The following is a 14,817-nucleotide window of genomic DNA, read 5'->3' as shown; positions in this document are numbered from 1 at the left end:
AGATGACTCGTTATACATATTGTCAACAGAAGCAACAGCATCACACATATTATTGTAGTTTAGTTTCTGAGAGATCATTTTTTTGTCAATAATTTTGGCATGGCGGACGGGTCTAAATACTACAATACCCATGAGCCTTGGCCACCATTGGCATGGAGAAGAGGCCTGTCGAATGCAAGGTCGTAAATCCAAAACACTTTGTCGTTACTTTTGAGAACAAAATATGGCGCCATAGTTGCATCCTGTTTTATTACCTGATTTTGGTTCTTATGTCAACATTTTTGTTATGAGACTTTTATTATATTAGCTGATACTGTGCTTACATGGTGCAGATTAATTTGTTTGCTTTATTCCAGGAAAGGGGGGTCAATAGGGGACCACCAGCTCATTTTTGCCCTGGGGCCTCCTAGTGGGTTATTTATTCAGCCATACTACAGTGATGAAGGACCCTTAAAAACAGTCAACCTTAAAGACTAAACTACAGTTAACCTGATATAAACACACAGAAATAAAAGAGAGTGTTCACTGAGCTACTTTCTGCATACAAATGATCACCAGGTTCTTCTTAGATCGCCTTTGCTGGAGCTGAACATCGGTAATCTCAACATTTTCATTCCTTCCCCACTTTTTCCTCCGTCTAAGCTCAGTGCTGTTGGTCAGAGGAGCAGCTACAGCCGAGAGACAGACCGCTGGCCTGCAGCCCATTATTAGGAACGAGAAAGGAATGAATTGCAGAGCAAGCTTTCATTGAGAAATGCCCAAATATAGGCATTTCATGGATGCAGAGGCTGAGGCAGGGATATGGAGACATAAACTGGGCTGCTGTTCTCAGGTTGATGGCTGCCTCGCCAGCTGGAGGGTGGACACTACACAGCTCCTGCTGTTTGTCTGCAGCTTTAAACGTGTAGTGTGAAGTGAAATGTGAAGAAATGTTCTTGTTTTCTGGTTGCAGAAGCACAGGCATGTAAATGGGTGTATAATGATGGAGAGGTTCTTCAAATTAACTCAAGTAACTCAGTAGTCAGGATCCACATGCAGCATTATAAGAGTCCTTTAAATGATTTATGCTGCAGGTTAGTTGTTGACTATGATACATATCTGGCTCTGTATATACTGTGCATATCTTTCTACAACGGCTCGACCTAAAGTGACAGTGAAAATAGAAATACTTGAGTATATTATTAAGAGTGAATGATTTTATAGAGCCTATAAACCAACTGTAATGAATGACAGCCCATTAGGTATACAGTATATTTTGTATATATATTAATACATTCATACTTTGATTTCTAATACTGGAATATATTATACATGTCAGTTGCATTTAACTTTACACATACTGTTCATAATCTCCGTAATGGTATCAGCCCGGCGTAACGTTACACTTGTGACTTTTCATTGCAAACCAAACAAATACCGGAATCTTTTATTGAAGACATACAGGCTCTGTAAGAAAGGCATGTGTAATCAGATATGACAGAGAATCTTTCATTACACAGTGCACATGTGAGTGCCCCTCTGATTTATGATTATCAATAAATTCCTTTGAAAATGACATTCACTTAAAAGTACATAAAGGCATAAATCAACAGGAGGGTTGATATAAGCCAGTAATGCTTTTACATATCCCCCTAAGGTTAAGACGTTAAGCATTCAAACCCCCACGCTACAATGATTCTGTACAAATTATAACATCAGATACTGAAGGACAGCCATTTGCACTTCCTGATAAAAATGCATGATGTAATTATTTCCATGCTAAAGCTCTTTCGTCATGCACCAGGATTCCACTGGGCTGCGTTCCAATCCATTAAATCCTGCCTGAGATGTCGTGAGATTTGGCAATGAGACACACAATCAAAGACCACCGTGACCTTTTTCTTTTTTCTTACCCAGATTTTCTTAAATCAGGCCGCCATGTTTGTTAATTCCCTGATATTTACGCCATTTCAGAATTCCCAGTTTGAACAGATGTACAACTTACAAATATGAGGTGGAATCTCTCTCCACAAATAAATAAATGGTCAAATTAAAGTCCACTATATCGCCGATAAACTTTTTGTATATTAGAATTTTATAAAGAGTTATTTGAATCTCTTATCAATAAGCTCATCGCAAACTCCCAGCTTCATATTATCTAGTGCAAATAACCAGCAAAGCGTCAATATGTATGGAAGACAACAACAACCACAACACTCATGGCACTCTTTGCAGTCGGTTAATAGAGAGCCCTGCATCACTCCTTCTCCACAGAGTCCTTTTGGTCCAGTGTTTGAGAGGAGAACTCATTGTGAGGGCTGGTCATCCAATCGATCGGGCATCTCATGTTTCACTTTCTCCATCCGTCCCGCAGCACAGTTCTTCCACTGCATCCGGGGAATGTAGAGATTATCTTCATAAAAAAACCTGTGGTGAAATGTCTGTTCTCCCTCTCTCTTCTTTTTTTCCACTTCATATTCCAACAGGAAATATTACTGCAACCACTTTGGCACCGGCACCTGTGGGAAAAATAAAATGTAAGTATGTGAGGATATATTGCGGCGGCGCAAACCTATCCATAAACCCATCTTACATACCTTCTTGAGTTGTTGCTTATCGCGTCCTCTGATCGAGGCGAGCAGGTGGTCCCTTGAGTTCTTACCCCCGCCCGGGCTTCTTCCATCCAGTTTCCTCTGTGACACCGGGGTCAGAGAGTTCCTCAGGGCGTCTACATCCAGCATGGGAGGTGGAGGAGGGGGAGGTCCACACCCGGGAGGAGGCGGAGGTGGTGGTGGTGGAGCCGGACCTCCAGCTCTTCTTTTAGGAGTCAGCTTTGGCGATGGCACAGGTGACGGTATGGGAGAAGGTTTGGGCGAAGCTCTGGGCGAGTTTCTCAGAGATCCCCCACCACCCGCCTTGGGTACCTCCAGTGTCCCCTTCTTCTCCCCGTTGGCCTGGGCCTGCTTCTGCTCCTGCAGGCGCTTCTGCCTCTGCCGGTCCATGTTGCGACTCAGTATGTTTGTCGTGGTCATTCTGGGTCCAGCTAACTCAAAGTGGTAGCCCAGTTTGACCAAGGTGGTGTTCTCCTTCAGGATCTTGGTCATCTCCATCTCGGTCTTCCCGCCGCAGATGTGACGCTGGTTTTGAAAGCGAAGCTCGGTCAGCGTGGAGTTGTGTGGCAGCGCCTGGATCAGAGACAGGATGCCCTTGCCGGTGAGATGGTTGGAGTCCACGTTGATGCTGGTGATGGTGTTGTTGCTGCGTAGCGTGCCTGCGATGGCATAAGCCACGTGGTCGTCCGCGCGGCAGTTGGCCAAAGCAAACTTCTTCACGTGGGTGTTCTTGTGCAAAGCCTCTGCGAACTCCATGAGTGTTTTCGTCTTGATGACCTCTGAGTTGTTGACGTTGAGCTCAGTGAGGGAGGGGTCGTTGCTGCGAACCTGCTCCATCAGCTCATCGAACATGCTGGAGTCTTCCTCCTCCTCCTCTTCCTCCTTCGCCTTGCTGTTTGGGCTGTTTACGGCCACACAGTTGCCAAGTTTCTCAGTTCCTTTTCCATCACTCCCCTCTTTTTCCTTTTTCTCCTCTACTTTCTTCTCCGTGCTTGTCTTCTTCTCCTTCTCTTTCACGTGGTCACTGTGGTTAACCAGCTCCTCTCTATCTGTTCTTTTCTCTGCCTTGTCATGTTTCACCTGCACTTCACCCCTCTCTGATGGCTGTCGCTCAAGTTTGGCATCAGGCTTGTTTTTATCTTCAGCTTTTTTCTCCTCCTCTTTAGGCTTCTTCTCTTCTGCTTTACTTGGCGGGGTCGGGCTTTCTTGTGCTTTGCTCTGCTTTTCCAACATTTGAGAGACACGCCCTTGTGTCCTGAAACTCTCAGATTTCCTCTCTCTTTCCTTGCCCGTATCCTTCTCATGCTTTTCTCGTAGCTTCGAGATGATGTCTTTGGTTTTGCTCTCATCGCTTCTCCTGCAGTCTTCTTTCCTCTCTTTGCCGTCGTCCTTTTTTTCCTGTAACTTCGAGATCATGTCCTTTGTTTTGCTACCTGTGCTCTCTCTGTTTTCTCTTCTGTCTCTTATTTTGTTGTCCTCGTGTTTCTCTTTGGTCTCCTCTTTCACGTCAACCTCTCTGCTTTCTTGCTTCCAGTGTCTACTCGAAAGCCGACTTCGCTCCTCTCTCAAACTTTCAGTACCTTTGCTGTTTCTGTTGTCGACCTTAGTATCTTTTTCACTTGAGACACTAGTTTGTCTTTGTAGCCCTTCTGTCACGTCGTCGTCCCCCTCCTGGCTCAGGCCCATTTTCCTCAGATATTCCTGCTTCCGGCTCTCCTTCTTTGTCTCACCCTGCAGGAGGACGAATATGAGGAGTATGAGCAGTGTTATGTCCCAAAGTAAAGCGGTTAGGTAGATGCAACTATCAAAATCAAACAGTAGATCCAAAATGGAGTGTGACAAAGAATGTAGACCAAAATATATCACAGGTTGTCAAGACATCTGTGTCATAAGTCAAATAATCTATTGGCTATATAGTACAGAACTTGTTCTAACAGACATACGGTATATATTGCATGGCATGTATAGTATGATGTAACACCTAATACCCATACAAATACTGTATCACTTTACTGTCAAACAGCTCCTCGTCCATCTGCTCACTGTAAACACACACTCTCCCTGACACAATATGGGATGGAGCCATTTTTTTTTATAGCGCAGGGATACATTCGCTGCGAGTAGCTTGCAAAGTGTTTGATTTGTGAGTCTCCATCTGTTTTGCTGTCTGAGGCCGTGGCTCTGGCAGATGTATCCTTAAAAGGCAGTGAGCGTAGGAGCAATCAACCAAGGAATTCCATCAGGCCGGGATTAAGAAGCTCCGCAGGGCCTCCGCTCCAGCGACTGAAGTGCCTCTCCTTTAAACACACAAACTGCAAGAAACCTGGCGCTAAGCAGTGCTCTTTTATAGCACGTCATAGGAATAAAAGAAACACTTCGCTGTGTTTCTGACGCTGGTTCTCCTCTTGTGAGAAGATGATTAAGAATGTAGAACTACATGTAAGCAAGAATCAGAGAGGAACAGAAGCCAACTCTCAACTATTTATGAGCTGATGGACTGATGGGGTCCAGTTGGCGCTTTGCTTCAGGCAAAATGAAACATAGCACACGAGAGCTATCATTAGAGTTCCTCAGGGACAGTGGATGTTCCATAATGCTGTAATCCATCAATCATAAGGGTATACATTGTTGTTCGATTTGATAAACTCATGTAACTTAGCGGGTAGTTGTGATTAAAAACTGCTCAAACACAAACATCTTAAAAGAGTAATGGGTCTTTAAGCATTCACAAACCTCAAATGAGGGTTCCCTCTCACTGAGCCTCCCTTTACGGTCACTCTCGCGCCTGCTGTCCAGCTTAGCGTCCCGGACATTGTTGCTCATCGGTGGCTGCGCAGCTTGGCTCTCCCCTTGGACGATGATGTTCCCGTCCTCCGGCTTGATGTCCGGCACTTTCATCATGTCCTTCTCCAGCTCCTCCATCTCCTCGGGGGAGAGAGTGGACAGCAGGTTGTCCAGGTCCGGGTCTTCGCTGACCTGACGGCCCGTACAGGTCAGGCCTCTCACCTTTCTCCTGGACATGGTTGCGAAAAAAAAATCTGGGGTAAAGGCTGTAGAGAAATTTGGTTTGTTTGGAGGTGCTGTTGATGTGTAGTACAGTAAATCCCTTTATTTCAAATCTGATTATTGGGTAATCTCTCTCCGATGTTGAGAAGTATTCCCATCGGTCAGAGCTGGCGTCCTGCTCGCCAAAAAGCCACCAGAGGCATCAATCCGGGTGCAAAGAGGCTGGACTCTCGGTCTTGCAGTGAGGGGTACCAGTGATGAACTGCAAGAGCCTCGCATCATCAAAGCGGACTGTGAGGCTGGGACATTCTTTGAAATCCTGTTAAAGTGCATGTCCATATTTAGTTCAGGGTACACACTCCTTTAAAGGTAATGGGAAGGGCTGAAGTTTACAGAGATGCCGGCGCAGAGTTACACAGACTTCCTATTACACAGTTTGTTTATATTGAGACCAGTTCCAATTTATTTTGTTTAGTAATGAATCTGATTTTAACTAGTTAGAGTTTCACATTAGGTTTTTTGCCACGGTGAGAACATCAGTGTTTCTGTTCGGGACTTCTTCCAGAGAGTCTTGAATCAACGCATTCCTAACATTTTGGGAGAAACAGTTCGAGTTAAAAATACAGTTTTGTTTTCACAGGAGCTCAATATAACACCAGCAGGCCAATGAGTTAGGGACAAACAGATGAATTATGTGTTAGATTCACATGGTCTTTAAATATATGCAGTGAAATACAGGGTGTCCTGAGGCTGTACTAAAAGGCTGGTGCAGAGTATTACACCAATTATTATTACAACAAAGGCACCGAAATTCATAAATTTTCAAACAGAACAAATCCCAAGTGTGTTAAAAACACATTACTACTTGAAAGCATTCAAAACTTGTTTAAAATTACAGAAAGTTAAGATGATTTGAGAAGGACAAAACTAAATAAATTTAAAATAAAACATATTAATCATTAAAACAAAATATTTAAGTATGGGTAGAATCAGAATAAAAAATTTAAAAACCGATACAAAATGTATTAAAATATTAAAATGTGTATTGGCCTGGTGTGTAGGTGGGCTGTGTAATTTTTCAAAAGATAAAATGTGTCAAATGTACATTAAAGCTGTATGGCAAACTATAAAAATATGCAAATGACAATCAGTGTTTTAGGGGCACAAATTTCATTTGGATTGTGATGACACTGAATGAATCACTTCTGCCAAAGATGAACATATTTATAATTGTTCGGAGGTTGTTATGGACATCTAGTGGTCAAAAGGATGTGGACACATACTAACTCCACCTTATATAAATGTGTTATGATTAGATTTCTTGAAAACAAAAAGACACAGGAGACAGTTTTTTTACATTCCAAAGTTAAATTTTATGTTAATAGAAATAAAACCCTTTTTCACTCACTTTATATTACAATGTCATACCATCCATATGACAACAGACAGGTATTTTGCCAACTGATGTCAGTTCCAGTAAACACACTCATGGAGTTGGTTTAGAACAACAAATAAACAGAAACATCATTCAGCAAATGTTACGTCAAACTACATATGAAAGCATCTCACAAAGAAAAGTCCAGTGTTCTCTGTGTGCTTTACAAAGGCTCAACAAATCTGTACAAATGGACGTCGCCATCGGAGGAAACAATTTATGCTGTAAACTCGCTGTAATAGTTCGTATTTTAGAGACACGATACAGCAGTAAGTCTCAAGGAAAAGCCCAGGCTTCTCTGATCAATCAGCAAGACAAGTGCTTTGTTATTAATGTAGAGATACATTACACCCGAATAAAGATAATCATCACCTGTTAGTAGTCAGACAGCTAACTGCTCATAACATGCTTGAGATGTCATGTTTTACAGTTCATACGTCTTACAAAGGGCACAGGGCCAGAATAATTACAGCTTACAGGCCCTGACCTCACCGGAGCCCAAATCTGTAAGTGTAACTTTGAAGAAACAGTTGAACATTTTGGGAAACACAGCGCTCTGCTTTCTTTTCCAGCGACGTCAGACGAGAAGATTGATACACTCACTTCTCTGAGATTGGTATCGATCTACTCGTGTGACTCTCAGTAAGATAGGACATATATTTCCCAAAATGTCAAACTATGACTTTAAAGAATAAATCTACTTTTTCAACAGTAGTTTTTTTTGGCCTTGTAGCTAGTCCACAAGGTGAGAACCTATTCACAGTAAAAGGTAACCTCAATAATAATAATAATAATAATAATAAATACCAAATGGAAAGATAACAAAAATGCTAAAACATCATATCTCATGTTACAATAACAATACATTATGTTGAAAATAACTTGTTACAATATCATAAACTATTCAGCTGAAGAACAGATTTACAAAATAAGTATTTAAATAGTTAATCTCTTTTCCTCTTCTCCATCATGGTGAATTATTGTAAGGCGGGACACTTTGTTTTAACCCAACAGCACGACCTGCAACTCCCCTGACCTGATATGTTACAAGAAATAAACACTGAACATGACTTTCACTGGAAAACGTCCTATACCTGCCATTATGTGACTAATCTAAAGATTTCATGTAAAACCAGAAAAGAAGCATGAGGACAGATACCTTGGACTGGGGTAGCATGCTGATGTCTAGACCACACATTAGAACGGTGCAGCTAATAAACTATCATGAATAAATTAGTTCTGCCAGATACAAAAAAAAGGAAAGACAAAGTTGAAACTAACGGATGACTAAAAGCTTCTTACACAAAATTAGGAGTACCATAAATCCTTGAGGCCATCTGCAAATGTATCACCGTACCGCACTGCCGTTGAGACATAGACGTCACCTTATTTAAACATGCAGTTGGTTTTGTCACTTTAGTCTCGACCACATGACGAAAAAAAACATTAAATACAAAAATAGAGACATCATGGAATCCTAGCTAGAGAGTGTGTGACCTGGAATGTAGCCTTAGGCAGTTCTCAATTTATTCAAATTTAACAAAAGTGAGGAAGTAAAGCATTTTTCCCTTTCGGCATTATCATTTTGTGTCAATGCCCTCTGACCCCTCTTAGGTAGTGACCCCGTCATTGAGGCGAGTGTGTCAGGGCACAAGTGGCAGCACAGAGTCGAGACAGATACTTCCTCACTTTGGGGATGGAGCGACGGCCTCTGCACAAAACCCGCCGGGAGCCATCGGGCGTCAGTTTGCGGAACAGAATTTGACTTACGTAAATACGCCAGAAAAGTAGGACAACCTTGTAAATAGACATAGAAAAAAATAAAAAACCTTAAAGTGCCTCCTGCTAGTCGAGCTGTAGCGTTTATTTGAGTGTGTGTGCGTGTTTGAGTGCGAGAGTGTCGCTGCCTTCTCCTTTTCATACAGTCCTTTCTCTCAGCTGCTGTTGTTTCCCACTGTGTGTGTGTGTGTGTGTGTGTGTGTGTGTGTGTGTGTGTGTGTGTAGACGAGCCCATCAATGGCCAGGATACTGAGGTGGAGAGTAAGGTGGAGGGGCTGAAAAATAAAAGGGTACAAACATAAAATAAAGTCAGAACTTCATACATCACCAGGACTGCATTAAGACCTGTTTACAAAAGAATGACTAAATCTATCTTTTTAAAAATATTACAAACAGTTGTTGAGATATGGACTAAAGTGGTGTCTGTGTATCCATCACAGATATGTCAGAAGTTAATTAATCCATTTGATGGAGTTTATACTATTCATTTGGTTTCAAACTTGCCTTTACTTTTATTTATCTGATCTAATACTTCTATCTTTCTTTCTTTTCTTCTTGTAAAGCACCTTGAATGACCTCGTGTGTGCTACATAAATAAACTTGCCTAAAGTGGTGACTAACGCTGCCATCCCTGGAGCCTCAAATGTAAAATTAGTGATGGCAATAGTGGAGAGAACATGGACTCATTAGAATTAAAAAGGGTTTATGCCCTCGGCAGCATCACATATCACATATCACGCATCAAAGTTGACCTTTCCAACTGTTGCTGGTGCCAGAGGGCACTGTCCAAAATAGAGAGAGCTCAACCTCTGGGGAACATGAATAAATGAATTGTGTTGGTGCTACAAGAAGGATCAGGGGGTCACCCAAACAGCCTCAATAGATTTGAAGGAAATCTGTCGAACTCGATTAAAAGACCTAAAAAAAAAAAACCAACATCTAACATTCTCTGTCGTTGCTTGTAAACGTTCTCCTTGTAATGGGACATGAATAGAGCCCCTTGACGTTCCCAAAAGTAGGTAACAGCACAGAATATCAGCAGGTTGTCTAGTTTTTGTTAAAGATGGACATAAGAGCGAGTGCTCCTCTTACCCTGGCTGTATACGGGATCCATCAGGTGTGGTGGGTAATGTCCCGGCTGCATCATCGGGTAGTGGGGAGGCATGCCAGGGTAGTGGGGCGCCATTGGATAACCTGCATATGGATAACCCGCATGCAGGTACTCAGACGGTCCCAGTGGTTTTCCATAAGCGTCATACATGGGCTCCACTGGGTAACTGGCCATGGGGATCTGCTGGACTGTGGGCCAAGAAGTACAGACTGCTGTGAAGGAAACTAGAAGCTCACGGTTGTCGGCACAAGAACGGACGTAAAGAGAAGAGGTCTCACCATCATACGGTGTCCGGCCCCTCTGCTGCCTTCTCTGGTAGAGGTAACAGCAGGAGCACATGAAGCAGCAGACCATGGTCGCAATGATCGCCACAAACAGGAGGATGGAGGAGGCGATGCCAGCCAAAGTGGTGGGGCTGAGAGGAGAGACAGAGGAAGGGCCTAAGTTACAAAGCGTTTCCTTGCTCGCTTTGATCACCCAGCCTCACGCCCCCCCCCTCCTATCTCACTAATTACACTACGAGGATTAAAGACGGGACGGCTGTGATGTGGCGCTTTTGATGCAGACACAATCTTTTACCGCAGACCGACCCTGAAACATCAGTTAATGACGTACACGTTGCATCTTTCTCGTCAGATTCCATCACCTCGTAGTCTCACTGAAGCAACAAAGCCCTCCGTTTCAGCTCAGCCCCCCCTGCCGCCCACTGATCTGATCTCCCACTGGTCTTAATAAGCTGCAGGTTGTCTGCTCGCTGCTGGACAGAGACGGATGGTTTCCAGTGTTATGGAGGGAAAGTGCCATGTTTCACTCTCAGGTACAAGCTTGCTTAGTCCGGCATTATCACGATCCCTCACAGGGGACAGCTGATGTGATAGAACCACTAATGAGAACGTATTACACCGCGAGGACCAAAGCAAGCTCATCAGGTCACATTCGTCCGGTGGGACATAAGAGCAGGCCAGTTTAAGAATGGAAGATGTTTCACAGGTGATGGTGGACCATGTTTTCTATGGATTTTTATACAATGTCAATATTTCTTCTCACTTACATCCCCTTGTACACCAAAGACAGTCACCCCAGATGTGATGCAAATGTTTAATGTTGACGTATACAATTATTAACACTGCTGTCTGTCCACACACTTCACCCATCACTACATTCCATTACTTCAAGTAGAACTTTTGCATTATGTTTTTGAGCAAATTCCATGTCTCTTTACTGTGTCTATGGTTATTTGTTTCTCAATATTACTATTAATGTATGGTGCATCTACTGCATTGTATTTAAATGTTTTACGATACATAGTATATGCCCACAGTGTACAGTTTTTGGAGGGTTCTTTTCCATACTAATAATCTATTCAAGTCCTTACTTCATCCTTAACTACTACGATACTTGAGTTATTACCTTCAATACACCATCATGTTCAATTAGTAAATCATGGTCCTATTTAGAGTAAATTAGATGATAAAGCAGGGTGTGCTTTAGGGCGGGGCTACCTTGTGATTGACAGGTTGCTAGCATGCCGCTGTCCGGTCTGGGAGTTGTCCGTCTTAGAACTTTAACCCTTTCACTGCGTGTTTGCAGTTCATAGATAACTGTGACCTTTTTGATCACCTAAAACTGAATTCATCAATGCTGGGTTGTAGTTAACTCCACCCTCTCGTGTCACTTCCGGTTGCAAAAAGCCAAGATGGCGACGACCCAAATGCCAAACTCGAGGCTTCAAAACGGCAGTCATGAACCAACGGGTGACGTCACGGTGACTACGTCCACTTCTCATACAGTCTATGAGTTAAAAGCTCCACAATATTCTATGTTTAGCAATATGTTACGCATTTCACGTTCCTATATTTTACAATAATGCATGAGGCTGTTGCTTTAATCATGTGCCTCTAGTAGAATGTATGGCTGAAACTAACCATCATTTTCATTAGCGATTAATCTTTGTCATTTTTCTAATTTATCTTTTACTCTGTCCAATGCCAGAAGTAGTTGAAAAATGGCTCCCTACTTTCCCAGAGCACTGGGTTACGATTCAAATATTTGCGGGCATTTTATCTGAAACACTGTTTGTTTCTCCTTTGAAACACCCTTTTGCTGCCGTCTTCGCCAGGGCTCTCTCACTGAGACTTACCTGGTTAAATAAAAGGTTCCAGATAATATAATAATAAATAATTCAAATTTCTGTTTCTATCTGACCAACAGTCCAAAACCCAGGGATATGTAATTTACAGTGATGTAACAAAGAGAAAGGCAGCTCAAACAAGATTATCTCCAGATTAGTTTCAGAGCTAGTGAAACGTCCTTATTGCACATAAATAGGCCTTAATTTGCATACAATCAATTACAATGATGTAACTTAATGCCTCTTGCTTTGTAGCATTGTTTTCACTGTATAATTTGTCAGTATAGAGACACATTCTTTATTGTCCTTTTCCAAAGAAATGTGTTGCCACAGTCCTTACAGAGCCTCACATAAACACAGTAGGTACATTATACAGCACAACATAACTACATGAAAGTATAATGTGCATAAAGTGTACTTGGTACCGATGGATTTATGTTCATAGATGTTTAAGGACGCATCTCATTGTGCGGACTGAACACACCTAGCAGGGTTTTAAAGAATCTGTCTGCCTTCAGAAAACGAAGGAAATGTGATCCTGCAGCGATAACCTTGAATCGTGAACACAAACTTGGTGTCAAATTAATTCATAAATAAGTTATTAAATCAAAGCCCTGCTGCCGTTTCCCCCACCTGAACTGGAAGAGCATGCAGCGTTTCTGCTCCCTCTCGGTGATCATCTTGAAGGCGTCCAGGCAGCAGTAGCGCCAGTGACAGTTCCCGCAGCAGAACGTGATGAGAGGGCAGTCGAAGCCGTTGTGCCAGGTGCCGTTTTTATCCACGTACCACAGACAGTCCTCGTTCGCACCGACTGCAGAACAGACACAATACAGAGTGTGAGGCGGGATGACTCTACGGGGAAGATGATCAAAATGAAAGCATGAAGCAGCAGGTCAAACTTTAGGTTTTCCTCTTACAAAATGTATTTTCCTGCTTACAATCTCGAAGTGTAACGACAGGCTGTTTCTGTTTCATGATTCTTCTTGATTGTTCACTTACAGTCACAATGCATTATGTAACCGCTCACTGTGGCAGAGGAGGAAAACTGATTAGGGCTCAAGTAAGGTACCTAGGATTTAAAGGACCTGCATGTCTAAAATAAAAAAGGAGTTCATTTATTAATTCTGGGATTTAAGGATTGTTCTCAGTATCAATTAGATAATATCTCATTTTAATGAACCAACGCTTGGTCTATAAAAACATAAGGAAAAGCAAACAAATAAAGTCCAAAAAGTTATTTTTTTGTTTCGTTTTGTCCAACCAATATTAAATTTACTATGATGTAATACGAGGCGAAGTAGCAAAATTGTCACATTTGAGAACCCATCAGAAAGACATACAAAAACACATCTCTGTGATGTTTCAGAGAAACATTCGGCACACCGTCTTTCATGAGAACAAATACAAAGTGGGTCCTAGATTGACTTGAAGGAGCTGGTATGTTTATAAAGTATGTTATGATTTGACTGAACACTGTAAATTAAACAACATATTTATCATCAGAGAGCTGCTCTTGTGTTAAAGTGACCCAATAGTACATTGTTGAGCAGAGACCTCTATAAAGCTGCTCCTGTAAAGGTTCACACTCATTTAGGATGATGACTGTTGAGAGCTGTTATTGAGAAGACTTATTCTGCCACTTGATATAAGATATTACACATTATATTATCCTGTAGTGTTAGTATTGTCTGGTTGTTTACACTACTGTATGCAGCTAGTCTTAAAACTACGGTTTGCTGTCTACCTTGTTGGACAGTTAAAACTATTGATGTGATATTATTGTAATATCGTGTTGTACATAATGTCAGTGATGTTTTCTAGGAAAACTTGGTGCCTTAAAATATCAATACTTTAGATATGTCTGATATTAATAATATAATTTATCTTTTATTGCATTAATCTCCAGTTTTTAACCGAATACTTATTACCAGTTTGCCAGACACAGAATATAGATCACTATGAATTGAAATAACCTCGATAAATAGCGCAAAACTAATAAAGTTTGATAGATTGACAGAAGGCTTGAATTATATAAACATAGCATTGTGGAGGCAAACTGTGTTGGAAAATAAAGACATTAACGTTATTCTTTAATTCTCAAAATAACGTAGCTAACGTTATCTAACATGCAGAAACCCGTCAGACTACAGTTAGTTCACACAGGTTAGCTAAACAAATAGCTTAGCATAAACATGGTGGGACTCTACACAGTGAACGGTTTAGTAAACAGTTATCCGGGCCTAAAATTAAACACCGACATTATAATAATAACAGTCGGACAGCAGCATGAGCTGATGTTGACTGCTGTGAGGCTGCTGACACTGCCCGACTCCGCCTTGTAACGGCTGAAAGAAATAGCGGCCATGCAGGCTGCACAGACGTTAGCCGAGATCCACCGTTAAAACAGTTAGCTAGCGAAGCGCGCGGCCTGGATGGAGTTCCATAATCTTACCCGGAGCCGCGCAGAGGACGACGGTGAGCAGCGCCAAAGGCAGCGCGATGAGAGACATGTTTCCCGCTGGAAAGACCATCCTCGTCCTTATTTTACACAGAGCGAGCGATGTGTTAAAGATCAGCTGTGGAGGAGCGAGGATAGCCGGACTAACGGTCGTTCACAGACATTATTGTGGTTCGGGAACAGCAAAGGAGACGAGCGATAATGTATCCCAAGAAGTGACACATCGAGGCTGTGACGCCGGCTGGGACGAGGAGGGTGCTGCCTTCACGTACCGACTGAAACGTCGGAAAAAAACAACGTTACAAT

At 42.2% G+C, this 14,817-nt stretch overlaps 2 protein-coding genes across 7 annotated transcripts; both read right to left on the bottom strand.

The window, feature by feature from the left end:
• Positions 1 to 1,200: 1,200 nt before the first annotated feature.
• Positions 1,201 to 6,046, bottom strand: lmod1b (leiomodin 1b (smooth muscle)). The gene is made up of 3 exons (XM_076111018.1): positions 5,325 to 6,046; positions 2,577 to 4,322; positions 1,201 to 2,498 (listed from the first exon to the last, which is right to left on the bottom strand). Exons 1-3 carry the CDS (start codon positions 5,610 to 5,612, stop codon positions 2,472 to 2,474), a joined length of 2,061 nt encoding a protein of 686 aa, XP_075967133.1. The 5' UTR covers positions 5,613 to 6,046; the 3' UTR covers positions 1,201 to 2,471.
• A 760-nt stretch (positions 6,047 to 6,806) lies between these two features.
• On the bottom strand, positions 6,807 to 14,757 carry shisa4 (shisa family member 4). 6 transcript variants are annotated; one of them, XM_076111021.1, is made up of 6 exons: positions 14,312 to 14,466; positions 12,971 to 13,079; positions 12,687 to 12,864; positions 10,201 to 10,337; positions 9,904 to 10,110; positions 6,807 to 9,086 (listed from the first exon to the last, which is right to left on the bottom strand). In XM_076111021.1, exons 2-6 carry the CDS (start codon positions 13,026 to 13,028, stop codon positions 9,046 to 9,048), a joined length of 621 nt encoding a protein of 206 aa, XP_075967136.1. In that variant the 5' UTR covers positions 13,029 to 13,079; positions 14,312 to 14,466; the 3' UTR covers positions 6,807 to 9,045. The 6 variants fall into 6 exon arrangements, with proteins under 6 accessions (XP_075967136.1, XP_075967139.1, XP_075967134.1 ...); XM_076111024.1 differs by having other exon boundaries at positions 12,992 to 13,079; positions 14,312 to 14,465; XM_076111019.1 differs by lacking the exons at positions 12,971 to 13,079; positions 14,312 to 14,466 and adding an exon at positions 14,506 to 14,757.
• Positions 14,758 to 14,817: the final 60 nt, after the last annotated feature.

This window comes from Anarhichas minor, unplaced genomic scaffold (genome assembly GCF_050575085.1).
Source record: "Anarhichas minor isolate MPS153535 unplaced genomic scaffold, ASM5057508v1 ptg000043l, whole genome shotgun sequence".
Classification (NCBI taxonomy): Eukaryota; Metazoa; Chordata; class Actinopteri; order Perciformes; family Anarhichadidae; genus Anarhichas; species Anarhichas minor.
The sequence above is the reverse complement of the archived record's forward strand: the minus strand, read 5'-3'. Positions and strand labels throughout refer to the sequence as shown.